Below are 19,851 nucleotides of genomic sequence, written 5' to 3'. Positions count from 1 at the left end.
TTGATTACTAGCGCTAGCTTATTATTTTTTTACTGGTTTTAAGACTCCCACTGATTCATCAGCATGTCCAAGAAACAAGCTACCTTAAGTAATTACTTTGGTATTCCACCACCTCCAAAGAAATGCCAGACTGAGACTGAAGGTAAAAAAAGATTATTCGCAGAAAAATGGCTGCAGGAGGTAGCATGGCTCCAAACAGATGATGACCGCACAGAAATGTGGTGTAAATTATGCCGTGAAAATCCCAGTCTCGCGGATAAAAGCAGTGCCTTTTATATAGGAACAAAAAATTTCAGCCACCCAGCTTTTGAAAAGCACGAGAAGAGTAAAGAGCACATGAAAATACTGCAAACTATAGATAACAGGCGCAGCCTTGATCAGATATCCAGTCGACCCCTTGGACAGGTGGCAGGATAAACTCAGTGAAGAACAGCGTCAAGCACTTTGTAATATTTTTCTGTTGGCCTTTCACAAAGCAAAGCATGCACGTCCCATGCGTTCATATGAGGAGGATATTGTGCTAATTAAAAGGCTTGGAGTGAACGTCGGCAGTGCATATCATTCACGAGAAGGGGGAGCCTGCATCCTTCAGTGCATTGCACAGTCAGTCAGTTCAGAACTGAATGAAAAACTGAAAGCGGCCGAATTCTGGGGTGTGCTTTTTGATGGATCAGAAGACATAACAAAACTGGAGAAGGAAATTGTGTACATTGTGTCTGTGTCTAACAATGGAGAGATTACCTCAGATTTCCTTGGATTAATTAATCTGGGTGTGAACCGAACAGCACAGGACATAGTGAATGGACTTATGCAGCTCTTCTGTGGTTTAGGGGATGAGTGGAAGACGAAGCTGGTTTCCGTATGCACAGACGGAGCTGCAGTGAACGTTGGAGTTTACAACGGGGTCCTTCCCAAATTGCGTCAAATGGTTGCGACCGGGGATTCACTTGTACATATCCTGTGTACCGCCCACACACTCGAAAACTGCGCTAAGTCAGCTGATCGCATGGTTCCATACTGTGAGACATTTACACAGTCTATTGTAAAGTTGTTAAGCTTTTATTTGCAGAAAGGGGGTGCAAAAAGGACAGATAAACTGAAGAAAATATGTGCTGAGAATGGCATCGCCTTTGTCAAACTAGGGAACTTTCACAATATTAGATTGTCTGCATGGAGACAAGAAACTTTGTTGAAAATATGGAGGCTATTACCTGCCATTCAAATTCATGTGGCTACAAGTGATGACAGTGACCTAAAACATATAGCCACAGAGCGTGTTCAGTGTTTTCTAGCCACAGGCCTGATACTTTTCAGGCGCCACGCCGGAATTCCGGCGTACCGACACGTCCGCGAGAAAAAAAAAATTTGAGGGGGGGAAAAATCCGTCAAATCATAATGATAAACCACACGCGCGCGCATGCTATCTGTTTTGAGCCCGAAATATGATCCTTACGATCCTTACGAGGTTCCCAAGTTACGATTTTTCGTGGTTACTACACATCTCCCATTTACTGTATAAAGCCTCGTTTGGACCTAAGTGGTTCTGCGTCGTAAAAGGAACTTGGTGTTTGGTGTGCGCGGCGTCAGGATTAGTTAAACGCAGCTATGGATAAAGGTATTGGCCAAAAGCTTAGCTTTAGGATAAGATAACTGCGTATAGTACGTTATTTACGTACAATATGTACGTATGTTCCGATTTACACCGAAAATCGATTTACGACGGATCAACGTCGTAACCTGGGGACCGCCTGTATTTCAGACATCGGAAGAGCTTCAGAGGTAGATACAAGATAAATTCAGTATTTTATCTTTATTCTGATTTTAAGTTAAATTTTTATCAGAAATATAAGAGTGTTTTTTTTGAGCCGGTACAGGTAGTCAGACGATCTGGTTCATCCTGGCCGCCTTATGGCATAAGGTGTAATACATGAACAAAAGCACAAAATGTATGTCCTAATAAACCAACACAAAATATTTATTAAATTTATTAAATTTTATATATAAAAACTAACTATAATCATAATACTTGTAATTCTTTTAAACTTTATTTGCATAATTTCTTTGAGTTGTCTGGTATCCTATAATTTACTAACAGTAATGAAGAAATAATTAATCATGCCTGTTTTTAACATATTGTGTCTAATCTAAATCTTTAGGTTACAGCATTTTCTCAGAATATTAATAGAAATTTGTTTTTTATTTCACTATAATGATTACCTGACTTATTTATTATTACTTTATTTAAATATTAATTATTAAATATTCTAAATATGGTACACTAACACTCCATACACACACACACACACACACCCCGCGCTCAGAAAAAGTTCAGGCTCAGGAATTTTTCCCTCTATCACCCCTGTAGCCAACATGCTTGACACTGGAAAGATTTTGCACTTCACATCTCTCAAGTTCCAGCAAGAGAAGCTGACTATTGGTGAATGCAAAGATGAGCTCATGGTAGCTATTGGACAGCTGACACTACTGCTTGACAGTGAAGGCGAGTACAGGAAAGAAGCTGTTTCAAATGCTGATGCTGACAGGGACAAGTCAGATGTATTGAGAGGTTTAATTCAAGAGTTTGAAAGCAGATATGAATCACTCAAATCATGCGATCAATTGTTAGTATTTGATCCTTCAACTTGGCCTCAAGAAATGCAGCACCTCCACAGTTTTGGTATCAAAACACTGAGTAACATGCTCCAGAAATATGAGACCAGCTTGTCTGTTGACAGAGATGCCACTCTAAGAGAATGGCTGCGTTTAAAACAGTCAGGGAAGCGTTTGGCAGCCTCCTCTGTGTATGATTTGGTCAACATAGTGAAGATGAGCAATCCAGATAGTTACTCCAACATTCACAAAGTCATTCTGTTGTCCCTTACACTGCCCTTGAGCAGTGCGGCATGTGAGAGGGGATTTTCACATCTCCATATAATAAAAAATAAGTACAGATCCCGCCTATCAGACTTGCGACTCTCATCGCTGATGCACATCCTCTTGTCTAGGATCACAACAGAGACATTTGACCCAAAGGCAGCTGTTGATTTATACATGCACACAGCTCATCGTAGGCTAAATCAGCCCTCATCATCATCCACCATGTTTGAAAGGGAGGAAGAGGGTGATGAGAGCAGTCAGGAGAGTAGTGATGATGAATGCTTGTAGTATTTCCTGAATTGTAAAAGGTGAGCACCAAGCAACATCTTTAGGTGCTCCTTTGAGAACTAGACCAAAAATGTTATGTGCACCCCTGTTAATAATGATCTATTTATTCAACACCAGATACCGCAGATATAATCTTATTTTCATTTATCAATAACAGCAGGAGAAATAAATTGTGTGAATCACCATGTGTACACTAATATTCCGTTACATGATCCACACACAATACACCGCATCTCCACAGACAGACTGAAACCTGTAATTACACACATATTATTAACAGAGTTTCTCTGTGTTCACCAGGAGGGGACGCTGTTGTTCCTCATGCAGGCAATTCACAAACTGTGGTACCAGACCTCAGAAAATTGTTACATGTAGGTAATAACAAATCAAAACGTGGAAAATTATGAATAATAGAAATCTTTGAAAACATTTACTGTTAAATATTCTTATTTTAATTTAACTTTTTCATTAAGCCTGAGAAAAGTGTTCAGATTGTTATTTATATATATATATATATATATATATATATATATATATATATATATATATATATATCCCTTGCTGAGTGTATTTGTAGTTTCTTTGTGGCAGGGAGAATCAGTCAGTTGCCACATTTTTGTCAATTGTGATTTTCACCCCAATCGAAATTTGTCCTCTGAATTTACCCATCTGTGCAGTTACAACACTCACACACACTAGTGACTACTAGGGGCGTGTGGTGCACACGTGCCCAGAGCAGTGGGCAGACCTAGCCCGGTACCCGGGGAGCAGTTGGGGTTAGGTGCCTTGATCAAGGGCACCTCAGTCATGACTTCAGGCCTGGGAATCAAACCCACGACCCTCAGATTCTCTGTCAATCTTGTGTTAGATGAAACGTATGTGAATCTCTGTTAATCAAATAACATTATGTAATGTAAATGCTAAAGTCAGTAATTGTATTAAATTGGTTATGCATATTCATGAATTATGCTGGACTCTGCAGTAGAATTTATACCAACACATTTTAATTCTAATTAAGTTGTTCTATTATTGGTGGAAGGGATCAATAATCCCAGTACAGAAACTCCCTGCAGTGAGATACAATGAACTTCTGTGTGTGTGTGTGTGTGTGTGTGTGTGTGTGTGTGTGTGTGTGTGTGTGTGCGCGCTTGTGTGTGTGTTGCCACATGTGTGGGGGAGAGATATTTGTGTGTGTGTGAGAGAGAGAGAGAGAGAGAGAGAAGTGTGATAATTCTTTTTTGGAATTAACAATGTCCTTACTCTTATGATTTTATACTGACTCTATTATGCTCTATAAAACTCCCCCCAGTGCTGTAATGTGTTTATGAATGAAAATACTCACTCAGCTTTTCTGGATGCTGTGACCACTGGCAGCAGTCTCAGTAGACATTCCTCTGATGGGTCATATTTACTCAGGACAAATTCATCCAGCTCCTCTTCTGAGTTCAGCAACACAAACACCATAGCTGACCACTGAGCAGGAGAGAGACTGACTCCATGGAGACAATATTCACCTCCTCTGTTCAGGTATGTTTGGACTTCCTGCACTAGAGAATGATCATTCAGTTCATTCAGACAGTGGAACAGATTGATGGATTTCTCTGGAGAGGGATTCTCCCTGATCTTCTCCTTGATGTACTTGACTGTATCCTCTGTGCTGTGAGAGCTGCTTCCTGTCTGTGTCAGTAGACCTCGTAAGAGAGTCTGATTGGACTCCAGTGAAAGACCCAGAAGGAAGCGGAGGAAAAGGTCCAGGTGTCCATTCTTACTCTGTAAGGCCTTGTCCACTGCATTCTTAAGGAAGTCAGACATTGTTGATCTTTTAATGTCAAGTAGGACTCCAGTGGTTTTCTGTTCCAGTACATTTGTGTTGTTGGAGATGAAGGAGAGAAATGCATATAAAGCAGCCAGAAACTCCTGAACACTCAGATGCACAAAGCTGAACACCTTCCCCAGGAGCAGTACAAACTCCTTTCTGAAGATCTGTGTACACACTCCTGAGTATATTGACACTTCTTTGCCATCAATGCCACACTCTCTCAGGTCTTCCTCATAGAAGATCAGGTTGCCCTTTTCTAGCTGTTGGAAAGCCAGTTTTCCCAGTGCCAGAACACTCTTTCTAGTCTGGTGAGGATCAGGGTCAGTTGTGCCATGGTACCTCCTGTTCTTGTATTTGATGTGAAAGATCAGGAAGTGTGTGAACATCTGAGTCAGAGTCTTGGGGATCTCTCCACTCTCTGCTTCACCCAACATTCTCTCTAGAACAGTGGCTGCAATCCAACAGAAGACTGGAATGTGGCACATGATGTAGAGGCTTCTTGATGACTTCATGTGAGAGATGATTTTATTGGCCAGGATCTGATCACTGACTCTCTTCCTGAAGTACTCCTCTTTCTGAGGGTCACTGAACCCTCGTACCTCTGTTACCTGGTCAACACACTCAGGAGGGATCTGATTGGCTGCTGCTGGTCGAGAGGTTATCCAGAGGAGAGCAGAGGGAAGCAGATTCCCCTTGATGAGGTTTGTCAGCAGCACATCCACTGAGGTCGACTTTGTTACATCCCACAAGCTCTCATTGTTGTGAAAATCTAGAGGAAGCCGATACTCATCTAGACCATCAAAGATGAAAATTATTTTGTAAGCATCACAGTCGATTAATTTTATTTGTTTTGTTTCTGGGAAAACATCATGAATCAGATCCATCAGACTGAACTTTTTCTCTTTCATCAAATTCAGCTCCCTAAAAGGAAGTGGAAATATGAAGAGGACATCCTGATTGGCTCTTCCTTCAGCCCAGTCCAGAATGAACTTCTGCACAGAGACTGTTTTCCCAATTCCAGCAACTCCTTTAGTCAGCACTGTTCTGATGTGTTTGTCCTTAAAGAGGTCATTACATTTGATGGGTGTCTCCTGTGTTGCTGGTCTCCTGGATGCTGTCTCAATCTGTCTTACCTCATGTTCATTATTGATATCTCCACTCCCTCCCTCTGTGATGTAGAGCTCTGTGAATATCTCATTCAGAAAGGTTGAGCTTCCATGATCTGAGATTCCTTCATTAATTTCATTGTATTTTTTCTTCAGTTTGCATTTTTGGAGTCTTGATTTTTCATACAAAATACCTGATAAGAAAACACAGAAACCAGCAAATTATGATTCCTGTAGCTATAATTCTTACCTTCTTAGTCAGAAAACATCAGTTCTTTTACACCTCCCAGTTATATCTGGTAAGAAACTAAGTGTTAGTGTCACGGTACGGCGGGCCCCCTACTGGTCACCTCCGTCCACAGCGGCAGTTGTTGTTGTTGTGGTTTTCGTCACTCAGGTGGGTGGAGCCCGCGATCCGTCTCACCTGAGGGTCGTTTGTTTGTCTATATATGTCTTGTCTTTGTACCAGTTGACCGCTGGTTATTATATCTTTAATTTGGATCAAGTCACAGGTTTTTGGTTTGCATTTTCAATTAAACCATCCTTTTTCCCTGAGACTTGGCGTGATCGCTTCCATTTTATTTTGCTCACCCTGCCCGTCACAGTTAGTGTAACATTATGTCTTCTAAACTATGAACTTGTATGTCTGTTACACATGAACTCTACTGCTATTGGTCAGTTAAACAATTAATCAATCAAATTTTATCTATATAGCGCTTGTCCGAGTCCAATTCCCCAATGAGCAAGCAAAGTGCGACAGTGGCAAGGAAAAACTCCCTAAGGCCATGAGGAAGAAACCTTGAGAGGAACCAAGACTCAGGGGGGGAACCCATCCTCCTCTGGCCGATGCCAGTCACCATGACAACAATTAAAAAAAAAGGAAAGGATGTGAGGGATAAATAAAGTCCATTTTGGTGTGCATTTATAAACATGAATTCGTTATGTAATTCCTGTTCAGTCCCAAACGTCTTGATGGTTGGTAATGTTATACATGAGTCCTTTATGCAATTCCTGTTTAGTCCTAAACGTCTTGATGGTTGGTAGTGTTAGTCATGACAGACGAGAATTTAGGGCAGTTAATTCAAACCTGTCAGAATATGTAAGATGTGAGTCATCTTTGCTTTACTATTGTTTGATCAGACTCACTGAAGTTTTGTTAATATAAACAAAGCTGTCTGAATGAACGTGTTTGTAATGTGTAAAAGGACATCTTTGTCCACCAGAGGGAGACATAGAGCCACCTTCACAGTAATCAGTCAATCAGCCACACCTGTCACCCAGCCAAATGGAGAGCAGCTCACAGGCCCCCTGGTGGTCAGTGTTAGTGGTTAGAGACCTTAAGGGCTGTCTGCTGACAGCTGTCATCAAACATCTACAGATAACATCTTCCAGAACCTTATTATTGGTGGAAATAAAACAAATGGTTCCAAATTAGATTAGCAAAACGGAGCTGTTCTGGTTCCTCATTGGTAGAAAATGCTGAACAAATGCTGTTGACACGACACCTCGTCTGCTTCCATTGTGACCACGCCCCCATCTGACTGCTTCAGTCATATAGTGTGTATATATAATATATTATACAACTGCTTGCACAGCTGACAATGGACCTTTGTTTGACACTGCATGTATTTCCTGTGCTGGGTGATTGACTATCCAGATACACTGCGTGCCTGTAACTGTCCTGTGTGATTGTGTAACTGTCCTGTGTGACTGTGTCACTGTAACTGTCCTGTGTGATTGTGTAATTGTCTTGTGTGACTGTGTCACTGCAACTGTCTTGTGTGATTGTATAACTGTAACTGTCCTGTGTGATTGTGTCACTGTCCTGTGTGACTGTGTCTTCTTCAGTAAATAATTTCATATTCAGATTTGATCTTCAGTACATAATCAGTGATGTGTATATTCAGATGTGCTCTTCAGTACTTAATCAGTGATCTGTATAAACAGACCTTTACTGAGTGCAGGAGTCCTTGAAGATCCTCCAGTCTGAACTGGGATGGTGCTGGAACTGGACTTTTCCTGAACTGGTGGAGAGAACAGTGGAAAATTCCAAAGTTATTAACATAATTAACTAAAAAAAACCCAGACTTATAAAAGAGGATGTGCAGCTATGAAGACTGCTGTCTTCATGTAGGCCTACTGTATTCATTTGTTTTATATATTATACAATATACATACATAATGTTTATATTAAGGTACAATACAATGTGTTTATATAAGGTTTTAGACAGGTGTGGGGGAAATGCAAAGTAAGAACGCTTTTATAGTCAAAAGTCTGATTAATCAATTATACCAAACTGGTGATAATGATCGAAGAAAGAAAGATTTACAACTATGAGAATTGTATTCATAACCAGTATATGACCAGTAATTATAAATTAATTTTAACTGTGGTCTGTGATCATCTTGACATTCAGATTCATCTCTTACCTCCATTTGTAAAGTTCATTGTCACTGGTCCCTGAAACTGACTCCTTTGGATCTGAGGAGCACAGATGTTCCCTCCTGTCTGAGCTGTGATGTTGGTCTGGACTGGACTGGAATTCCCCATCTTCTAATCAGACGTTACTTCACAAACACCACTAAACATCAATGTATGAGGATGGCATTAAAAAGTTAATGTTTCAAATGTGTGAAACAGCACCACCCAGAGTATGAAACAGGTCAGTGTGTCTCACAGTTTGTTTATTCACGTAGATCTGCAGTCAGCATTATTAAACAATTATTAAATAGTAAAGAAACAGCTAATTATATTTTAGTATATGAATAATGCCTGATCTGTGTGATTAAATACAGCAGAGTTTAGTGTGAAGTGTAGAAGCTATAATAGGTTGCTGGAATTTGTTAAGTACAGTATTTGTATACTGTAGATGATAAAAAAAATACAGTATAAATTTGTAGATGGTTGGCTGTGAGCAGGTTCATAGTATTAGTGCGCAGTTCAATCACATAATAAAGGTTCTTTCACATACAAATACATTAATTCAGAACCCATCTAATGATGTTTCCAATAATCTTTTCAATTTAAAATGAGTGAAAAGGAAACTGAACTGGTAAATAAATTTACTGATGACAGTCTACCACTCCATTAGCTCCTTCCCTACAGATGATGGTATAACTCTCCTCATTAGCTCCTCCCCTACTGATGATGGTATAACTCTCCTCATTAGCTCCTCCCCTACTGGTGATGGTTTATCACACCTCATTAGCTCCTCCCCTAATGATGATAGTATATAATTCCTCATTAGCTCTTCCCCTAATCATGATGGTGTACTTTGATTAGTATGTAATTTATGTAATCTATACTCTATATACTGTATCATATTCTATATACTGTTTGTACTCTGTACTGTATCATACTGTATATATTTTGTATTGTATCCTACTGTATATATTTTGTACTCTATCATACTGTTTGCGATGTTTTAGAACACATGGCATGCCGGGTAAAGGGTTCGCTGTGCGCATCTGTGCTGCCGCTCCTTCACCGATGTTTCTTTTTGCCTATTCTCTTTATTTATTCATTTTGTGATCGTTATACTACCTCTGTGTCCTGCTCTGTCCTCTTACATCTCTGGATTAAACAAGGATTGCTCTTGGTGGATCTATTCCGAGTCATGTGAACTCACTGAAACTACTGCAACTACCAACTTTGCTTAGCCGGCAGCTTTGTGTTTACCTGCGAGCTCTCTGTGGGCCGTCATCAGTCCCGTGTTTCAACATGCATGAGTGAGTTTCCCATCTCTCTTTGTTTGTTGTTTCTTACCAGTCTGCGATCTGTGATATTTATCGCCGATTGACAGTGTGTGGTTCTGGACGGTAACACGGGCTAACGCAGCGTAAGCATTCGTTTTTCTGCTATTGTGGCTACTATTTTGGTCTCCGTGTTAGCGGTTATGGTTGTTATGCTGGTCTCGGGTGCTGCTGAGGACTTCCAGCGGGTTTACTTTACAATCTTTACAACTTTACAATCTTTGTTTTCCATCATGATTGGACTCCACTACATACGGCATATGTCTCTCTGCTGGTATCGCCCATCGGCCTCGTTACATTCATTGTGGATCGCTCTCTAGTCCATCAATCTTCTGTCTCCAGCATCCCTGTGGTCTTCAGCTCTATTCATCTCCCCAAGCTCGGCACCTTTGACGCCTCGACGCGGAATGGACCCTCGAGCCCTGAGAGAGGTTCCGCAGTCCCGGGTTATTCCTAGTACTCTCCGCTCTTTATCTGTTTATCCTCGCCTGCTCAACCTAGGTCTGTTCAACTATCATTCCATGACTGACAAAGCAGCCCTTATTAACGACCTCATCAGACAGCATCGCTTAGATTTCCTCCTTCTGACTGAAATCTGGCAGTTACAGCATGATTACTACAGAGGTTTAGCTGTCATATTCAATAGCAAATATACTTTCAGTGACATTACAATTCAGGAAACAGTTCACTGTGAATGCTTGGCAGTTAATCACCTCATGCTCACCTTGTGAACACCTTGCGTGCTTATGGATGAGTATAAAAGGTGAGAGTTCCGAGAGGGGAATTAGCTCTCTTTTGCAGACGCCTTGTGTGTTTATAACTGAGACCTCTGGATTAATCCATAATTGTTTTCATTTTCAAATTCATTTTACTTTATTACCTTACCCAACTGATTCTGACTTTTATTGTGCTCACCATTTAAGATTTACAGAATTTCAACCACATTCTCTTGGCTTCTCATCACTGTTAAGCTGTTTTGAGTTGCATCAGCTTGTTGATTTTCCTACCCATAAACATGTTCGTATCTTGGATTTAATTTGGTCCATTTCTGGTACTATTATAAATGTGGTGGTCATGACACTGGGGTATCTGACCATCTGTTTATCACTTCATATTTCTCTCCTAGCACTCTGCCTCCTTCCTCCAAATTACTGCTCTCCTACCGTAAACTTTCATCTGTAAACTCTTCTCTGTCCTAGAATCATCTCCTTTTCTAAAATTGTTAATAATCTACTGCGTCCCTCTTCATCTCCTCTGGCCCCTACACCTGATCAATGTAACGCATTTCTTAGTTTTTTCACTAACAAAGTCTCAGTTATCTATCAAGATCTGCTGAAGGATCAATCACGTAGTTCTTATTTCTTGTGGGGATATTTGCCATCCCTGCGCAGCAGCACTCACGTTTTACTTAGGGTACACAGTAAGCAACTTTACCAACTACCTTAGCTAAGAGAAAACACTCAACAACTCAACGATCACCTTCTCTGTTGGCTGGCACAACTTCAACTAACATAAGCAATAATAATAATAATAATAATAATAGCACACAAGGACACTGTACAATAAAAGACAATAATGAAATTACACAGAGGAAACAAACATTGAAGATAAAACTAAATTAAATAAAATATTCCAATCAAGACAGAGGAAGTTTTTATAAAGAAAATGCAATTTTAAACAGATGAGTTTTGAGTCTGGATTTAAATTGTGAGTGAGTCTGTATTCCGGAGTGCAGATGGTAGTGAGTTCCAGAGTCGGGGAGCAGAGCGGCTGAATGCTCTGCTCCCCATAGTGACTAGACGAGCAGAGGGTACAGTTAACTGTATGGAAGAAGAGGATCTGAGAGGGAGTGGTGACTTGAAGTAGATCTGACAGATATGAAGGGGAAAGATTGTGGATCACCTTAAATATAAGCAAAAGAATTTTGTAATCTGAGTGGAACTTGATGGGTAACCAGTAGGGATGCAAATTATTAATTGACTTTAGATTAATTGTCGATCAAGAGGTTACTCGATCAAAATGTATTAATTACGATTAATCGTTAGAGAGCGCTCCTGTAGCAACTTGAACAGAGCATAAGAATGAGAGGTGAACACGTGTCGCAAAAGACCAGAGTGGAAAACAAAATGAAGCGGGCGAAAAGACGTGCAGTGTGGGACCATTTCAACATTGATAATTTAGGCAAAGAAGTCAGATGTTCTCTGTGTAATGCGGTATTGAAGTACAACAGTTCCACTAGCTCACTCAATTATCATTTGAACACCATGCAGCTGTCCTGCATATCACCAGTGCACCTGGTCAACCTAAAATCACAGCTACACTGGGAAGGCGAGCGTTTTCGAAGCTCGCTACGAAAAAATACGAGTGAGCTAAAAACAAAGCTAGCTACTGCTACTGCTGTAGCCCTTACAACAGATTGTTGGACGGCTCTAACAACAGAAAGTTACATTACCGTGACGTGCCACTACACTGACGAGAACTGGCAGCTAAAATCTGCAGTGCTCATTACGACAAACAAGTCGTACAGACACTCCGCTGACAATTTAGCTGACAAGTTCAATGATGTTGTGGAGACTTGGGCACTCTCCGGTCGCGTTACAGCAAGTTTTCACTACAACGCTAGAAACATTGTGCTCAATAATATTCTGTTTGGCTCTCTATTTAATTTCTTCTTTAAAAAAAAATAATTAATGTCTAATGTTTCAAATGGAGCCAGTCCTTAATTTATTCCTTTTTTTAAATGAAAGAATGTATTTTGTTATACCATAAAAATTTCCTAATGCATAATTACTTGAGCAATATATCATATAATTGTCACGTTGTGGGGGGGGGGGCCCTACCGGTCGCCCCCGGTTACAGCGGCAGCGGTCCTGTTTTTGGTCACGTGTTGTTCGTCCCTCAGGTGGGTGGGACCCCGTCTCACCTGAGGGTCGTTTGTTCGTCTATTTATGTCTTGTCTTTGTACCAGTTGACTGCTGGTTATTATTTCCTTAATCTGGAACCATGCACGGGTTTTTGGTTTGCACACTTTCTATTAAACCATCCTCTTTCCCTGAGACTTGGCGTGATCGCTTCCTTTTTAGTTGCTCACACCTGCCCGTTACAGAATAACCAGCCACCCTTCGGAAGCCGCCAGTCTCCTTTGCTTTCTCCTTCGTTCGTGGTCATGTCTCGTGGTAAGTGTTTGTCTACGTGCTGTGTGTTTGTCGTGTATTGTCTGAGAGTGTTGAGTCTGTCCCCACTCGTCCCGCCGTGTTTAAATGTTTGTGTTTAAACCCGTAAGTCACACGGCGGTGACTAGAGCGGGGGACCGGTAGACTCCGCTCTCGCCCAGCGAAACTACCGGTGCCTCACATTGCGCACGTCCGTTGTTCGTTATCGTCTGTATGTGTGTGTGTATGTACGTTGTGTTGTGTTTTAATAACGACGCGGACGTGAGCGAGTGTGTGAGTATGCTGTGGTGTGTGTTTCGCTGGTGGTGTTTGTGTGTGTGTATGTAGACGGGTCCACCGATGCGTGCTGCGCGCTAGAATGCGTGAGACACGTCTCTCTGCTCCTTTCGCCTCGCTCACCCGATATCCCGCGGTGAGGGGGGTGAGCGACTGCGAGCCAGAGGGACGCGTCGCTATGGGCGTGGCGCACAAGCCGCTCGCGCATAGCTCTCTCTCTCCAAAGATCTACGGATCCCGTGGTGAAAACGGTGAGAGAGAGAGCTGGAGTGGGCGCGTCGCGCTCCGCAGAGCGCGCGCATCGGTGGGTCCTGTCCGTTTGTTTGTGTTCTGTCTTTGCGTGTTCGTTTTGTCCTAGAGTGTAGCGTGCTTTGTTTTATGTAATTCCTCTCTTGCACCCCTCTTCACTGTGTGTGGGGAGGGGCCCATTAGAGGTCCCGTGCCACTGGGTGTGGCACGGAGGGCATCTTAAGGTGCGTATATGTTATATGTTGTCTGTGTTTTTGTTTTGTTATTCCCCGGAGGGGTCCCCCCTAAATATGTTTTTGGGGGGGAGCTATGGGGTTCCTCAGAAGGTGCTGCTTCGTTGGGAGACCTGTCCTGTTGGGAGGGACCCCTGAGCAGGTAGGAGCCCCTGTACCCCTTTAAGTAGGCAGAGTATGCCTGGGGTGTTAGTGGCAGGGTGTCTCCTCAGGCTAAGAAGGGGTCTCCTCCCCCCTGGGTAAAGGGGGTTTAACAGGCAGGGCAGTGCGCGTTATGTGTTGTGTGTCGTCTGTGTGCGTGTGTGTGTGTGATGTGTTGCAGGTCGCTCCTGGTGGTGGACTGCGGTACTCCCGGACCTAGTGGGGTCTCCAGGAGGAGACCCTCTCCTTCGAGCTCGGGGTGACCAGCGTGTCCCTGTTGCGGATTGCCAGGGCCCTGGTCTCTGGCGCTCCTGGGTTGGGTGGAGGAGTCCACCTTGAGATGAGGGGCCCCGGGAGGGGTTCACTCCCCAGGAGTCTGGGGTGACCCCTAGCGAAAAGGGCAGGGAGGTAGGTTCGGGAGGTGTTTGTGGAAGCCATGGCCGCACCCCAGTGTGGCGGCCTGCACACATCCACACCTGTGACGTGTGTTGGGCCATGTGCTCCCGGTCCGCACACAGCGGTGGGACTTAAGCGGCCTAAGGCGGTCCAGGGTCCCGCCCAGGAGGCGAGCTAACCTATGTGTTTTATGTTTTCAGCTCCAGGACTGCAGGGAACGGGTCCCTGCCTTGTCTGCGTCCTGTGACGAGGAGCTTATGGGTTTTGTGTTTTGTGTTTCAGCTCAGGACGGCAGGGAACGGGTCCCTGTCTTGTCCCCGCCCTCCCGCCCCTTTGTTGTGTTTTGTGTGCTGCCGCTGTAAGCCGCACATCCGGAGGGGAGTGCGGCTTTGGTGGGGGGGGTCTGTCACGTTGTGGGGGGGCCCCCTACCGATCGCCCCTGGTTACAGCGGCAGCGGTCCTGTTTTTGGTCACGTGATGTTCGTCCCTCAGGTGGGCGGGACCCGTGATCCGTCTCACCTGAGGGTCGTTTGTTCGTCTATTTATGTCGTCTTTGTACCAGTTGACTGCTGGTTATTATTTACTTAATCTGGAACCATGCACGGGTTTTTGGTTTGCACACTTTCTATTAAACCATCCTATTTCCCTGAGACTTGGCGTGATCGCTTCCTTTTTAGTTGCTCACACCTGCCCGTCACAATAATACAATATAATTATCATAATATAATATAATATATACTTTTTGAACAAAGTGTTTTAACTATTTAGCTGATATTTTTAAAGGCCCTATTGAAACACTGAAATTCAGGTGGAAAACGATCGAAAGTCGATCGATGAGATCAATCAACTAATGATTAATGAATTAATCGTTAATTTGCATCCCTAGTAACCAGTGTAGCTGTTGTAAAACAGGACTGATGTGGTGTGTGGAGGGGGTTCTGGTGATAATTCAGCTGTAAGTCCGCTGTTTATTCAAACATAAAGCGTTGTGATGGTGCACGTGTGCATATATATATATATATATATATATATATAATGGCATATATAACAGGGTAAAATAATAGGCTATATGAAATTATATGAGTTTTGGCACCACCTACTTGACGTCAGCGCTGTGATGTCCCGCTAACACTAAGGGATATTCGCGGCAGAATAGACCACACATTGCTGCGAGTAAGTACTGTTCTGCTCCACCAAAGCACATAACAAAAATTACAATCTGATTATAATGACGAATTTACTCTACGTTTAAATACGTTTATAGCGGTATTTTTATTAAACATATATAATCATAAACAGAGAACTATGGTCATGGTTGGGCATTCCACAGGCGGTTTATAACCAGAATGTCCAGATGCTAGTTTTGTTCGCTAATGCTTAATTTTCCCATGTGGGCAGGAAAGGCTATACTGTATATGCTGCGCGCTATGAGACGTTACTGGGTGTGGTCATACTCCGTGTTCGTTTACAAGTGAGCAAATATTCTGGGTTTAACTTTGTGGTGTTCATTTTATTTTGTTTTATGACAAGGGAATTGACAGCTAAGTGTTAGCAATTTTTTCAGAATAAAACATGCAGTCGAGGTAATCCTCAAGTTGAACTATAAGACAGGATGGTTGTGTCTACAGCAATGTTGTTATTGATGTAATTGCTCGAATGATGCAATTTGAGAGCTCACTGTGTCACGCTATTAGTAGAAGTGCCAAGCGCCGGTCATTTGACCGCTGTGACGTCTTACAAGAAGCGCCGCGTCTGTTCGACCTACTTATATCTAGAAGCGCGGAGCACCGGTCATTTGACCGCAGCAGCTCAAAATAAAATCATATCTTTGCACTGGAATCAATTTCAGAATTCACTTTTCCCAGAATCGTCCTTTTAATAAACTAGTATTTTTACATTGTTAAAAGAAACCCTGTACAGACTAGTTTAAATCGATTTCGCTTGTATCTCTGTAAAATTGCCGTCATTGCATACAATTCAAGACTGTGATTCTCTTTTCTGCCAGCGGGTGTCGCAAAGATTCGTATGTCATTTAATATTTAGTATAAATAAATAAAGATCATTAGTTTTCAAAATGAAATTAATCATAAAGTTCACACTGAGTGTGTGTGAAGAAAAAACGGAATTTGTCAGTTGATCAAAAGTGAAAGTGTTTCACTTTCCAAAGTCTTAAAATATATCATTTATTATAGCCGGCTGCTCAACGGTTGTCCAAAAATATTGTGTTGCGTTTGATGGCGCCTTTCACGAGTAAAGGAAGAAATATAACGACTGACAATTTCTTCACTTCATTGGCACTTGCAAACACAAACGCCCCTTTGAACAAAACCACTATTGTTGGTACGATGAATAAAATCAGACATGAGATGACCCCGTGTACACAGGCATGGTCTAAAAGATTTTCCACCAATGTGTTGCGGGCTGGAAAAATAGCTAACGATTTACCAGGTAAAACCTTAAAAAATGTATGCATCTTGAGCACAATGCATTAGACAGTTTCAATTGATAATTGCGCAAATGTTACGGTGGGTCGGCCCGGCCAACAGAGGGCGCATGCACACACACCTCCCTCCACACACACGCCTACTCTAGCGCTGCGCACACCCACTCACTCGGCGGTGAGGCGGTTCAAGGCGAAGGTGGATCGCCGGAGGAGTGAGGTTCCTGCCTACAGGGTAGGAGACAAGGTCTGGGTGGCTACCCGCGACGGCCGGCTGGGTCCCCGGGGCAAACTGGCAGACCGTTACACGGGCCCTTACGTGATTCAGAAGTGCATTAATCCTGTGTCTTTCCGGCTGAGCTTGCCAGGCGACCGCAGGGTGTCGCGGACCTTCCACGTCTCTGATCTGAAGCCCTTTCGGGAAGGTCCTCTGAGCGCTGAAGCAGGGTCCGGTCCGCCCCCTCCTCTGCAGCTGGTGGACGGTCCTGCGTACCTGGTGCGGCGGCTGCTGGATTCCAGGCACAGGGGTAGGGGTCTGCAGTATTTGGTGGACTGGGAGGGCTACGGCCCTGAAGACCGGTCGTGGGTTCCGGCCTCCCGGGTGTTGAACCCCTCCTTAGTCGCCTCCTTCCATCGGGAGCATCCTCACCGTCCGGCTCCTCGCCGTCCGGGCCGTCCGCGGAAGGTTTGGCTGAAGGGGTCCTTGGGGGGGGCTCTGTTACGGTGGGTCGGCCTGGACGCCAACAGAGGGCGCATGCACACACACCTCCCTCCACACACACGCCTACTCTAGCGCTGCGCACACCCACTCACTCTCGGTCACGCCCTCGCTCCCAATCGCCCGAGTACTGACACCTGTCATTAATCAGACTCGGGCTCTTTATATTCCTGCAGGTCGCGCCGTCCAGCGCTGCGCATACTTCCTGCACCCCTCGCCTCGCTTTGTGGGAAAAGACCGCTGCAACACTGTTCCTGCCCGACGTCGCTACACAGCCTTTTCTTTGCTTTCTATATTCCTTATTGCCTGTTGTTTTGTACCGCCCAGTGGCCTGAGTATTTCTGTTCATTATGGAGAATAAAACGTTAGATGCTCAACCTCTGCCTCCTGCTGCCTCTAACCCCGCGTCACAGCAAAGAAACTGCCTGAAACTGTTTCCTATTACAACACGACTAAATGTGGCGTTGATGTTATGGATCAAATGGCACGACTGTGGCGCTGCGTGCCTGTTAAGTAAACGAGGCAGGTACAGAATTTGCAGACTTCAAGTTGTCCGTTTATTTAACAAAAGCGCAAACAGCGCACGTAACATATACTCACACACACATGTGAATGACTGACAAAGACCAGCACGGGACACTGTGCGAATGCACATTAAATAGACGCACTACACAATCCCCCCAGTAATGACGAGACGAGCCACAGGTGAGACTGACGAACACGCGCACAGACAACCCCAGACCCACGGAAGTACAAACATGGACATAACCAGACGCAGACGACATTAACACGCGCCCAAAAGGAGGGATCCGGAGCTGTCACCATGACAACGACTGTATGTGTAGTCTTATTGCTCTTTTGGAATATAGGGCCTACTGTATTTGCATATTGGAGTCTAGAGAAATGTAATTTCATTCAGCTGTGGTCTCCTTGTTGTATAGTAAAGTTCACTTTGACTTTGACATGTTTCTCACATAAAATAGCTGCCACGCCCCCAAATGTGACTTGTTCACAACAATAAATCTCAACCTAACAATAAGAAAATCATAATTCCTCATCAACATAACTTCAAGGAAAACATTCACAGCAAATTACAGTGTTACACAAATTACACAGACACAAACCACCAAAGCACAATATAACAGTATTAACATTAAGAGTTCTATTACTACTGTCTGTCTCCACTAACACTAGGAGTTCTATTACTACTGTCTGTATTATCTATCACAGACTCACATACTCACTGTGTTTCTCTGAAATAGATTCATGTCTCATGAAATGATGATCCTGCTCAGTCTCTCTCACTGTGATCTGAATCTGTTTGTTCAGTTTCTCATATGAGTCTGTAGGAGGTGGAGACACCAGATTCAAGTTTATCTCCCACTACTGAATAACAGCACCAGAGTGGGTCACGGGTAAGTAGCTCAGAGGTGAGGAATGCAGTCAGACTGCTACAAGTACATACATGTTGTATCATGCACAAGTGCTGTTTAGGTGTGTATTGATGAACTGATCCCAGACCAGTCCAAACAGAGGGGGGTATTCAGACTGCAGGTTGAAGCCTGTGTCAGTGCTGTTTAACTGTGTACTGATGAACTGATCAGAGATCAGTCCAAACAGAGGGGGATGTTCAGACTGAAGGTTTAGGTCTTTGTCAGTGTTGTTTAACTATGTATTGATGAACTGATCAGAGATCAGTCCAAACAGAGGGGGATGTTCAGACTGCATGTTTAGGACTGTGTCAGTGCTGTTTAACTATGTACTGTTCAAAGCTTCTAGTCAAACCTAGTTAGAGTCAGTGAGCAGTGCTCAACACTGGACTGAATTCCTGCTGTTCACACTAGAGCTACTTATGTTTGGATCAGAGACTTTAACTACATCCACACAGACTTACTACATGATTATTACACTGGAATAACAAAGAAAACATTTACATATTATAAAGTGATCATAATGATCATATCATGTGTAACCATCAGGACTATTAATGTTGGTCTGTATTGGAGTGTCTCCTCCTCAGGACCATCAGGACTATTAATGTTGGTCTGTACTGGAGTGTCTCCTCCTATCAGGACCATCAGGACTATTAATGTTTTTTTTCCGGTTATTGCGAATAATAAATGTTGGGTTTATTATAGGAAATATAAATCACATTACAAATACAGTAATCCCTCCTTTATCGCTGTAACACTCGGGTGAGGCGACAGACGAGACAGAAGTCCTTGCTTCCACTTGTCCAAACGTTACGTTTATTATACACATAAAGCGCAATAGTGCACAGAAAACACATAAACATGCACACACAACGTGTAGACTCAGACAACGACGAGCACAGGACACTGCGCAAACGCACATTAAGTAGACAAACCACATGAAATGAAA

The 19,851-nt window shown here is 43.1% G+C and overlaps 1 protein-coding gene across 12 annotated transcripts in view; it reads right to left on the bottom strand.

Annotated features, from left to right (window-relative positions):
* The window catches only part of LOC143474711 (NACHT, LRR and PYD domains-containing protein 3-like), a 52,447-nt gene extending 33,589 nt beyond the window's left edge, over window positions 1-18,858 (bottom strand). For 3 of the 12 annotated variants that reach the window (XM_076972257.1, XM_076972256.1, XM_076972259.1), the window contains exons 1-3: window positions 8,521-12,516; window positions 8,040-8,114; window positions 4,508-6,284 (exon numbers count right to left, since the gene is read on the bottom strand). In XM_076972257.1, coding sequence (XP_076828372.1) covers window positions 4,508-6,284; window positions 8,040-8,114; window positions 8,521-8,641 — 1,973 coding nt within the window. In that variant the 5' untranslated portion in view covers window positions 8,642-12,516. Of the gene's footprint in view, window positions 1-4,507; window positions 6,285-8,039; window positions 8,115-8,520; window positions 12,526-18,709 lie in introns of those variants that run through there. The other 9 variants (XM_076972251.1, XM_076972250.1, XM_076972253.1 and 6 more) reach the window with 9 other exon arrangements.
* Between the last annotated feature and the right edge of the window lie 993 nt (window positions 18,859-19,851).

This window comes from Brachyhypopomus gauderio, chromosome 14 (genome assembly GCF_052324685.1).
Source record: "Brachyhypopomus gauderio isolate BG-103 chromosome 14, BGAUD_0.2, whole genome shotgun sequence".
In the NCBI taxonomy this organism is placed as follows: Eukaryota; Metazoa; Chordata; class Actinopteri; order Gymnotiformes; family Hypopomidae; genus Brachyhypopomus; species Brachyhypopomus gauderio.
The sequence above is the reverse complement of the archived record's forward strand: the minus strand, read 5'-3'. Positions and strand labels throughout refer to the sequence as shown.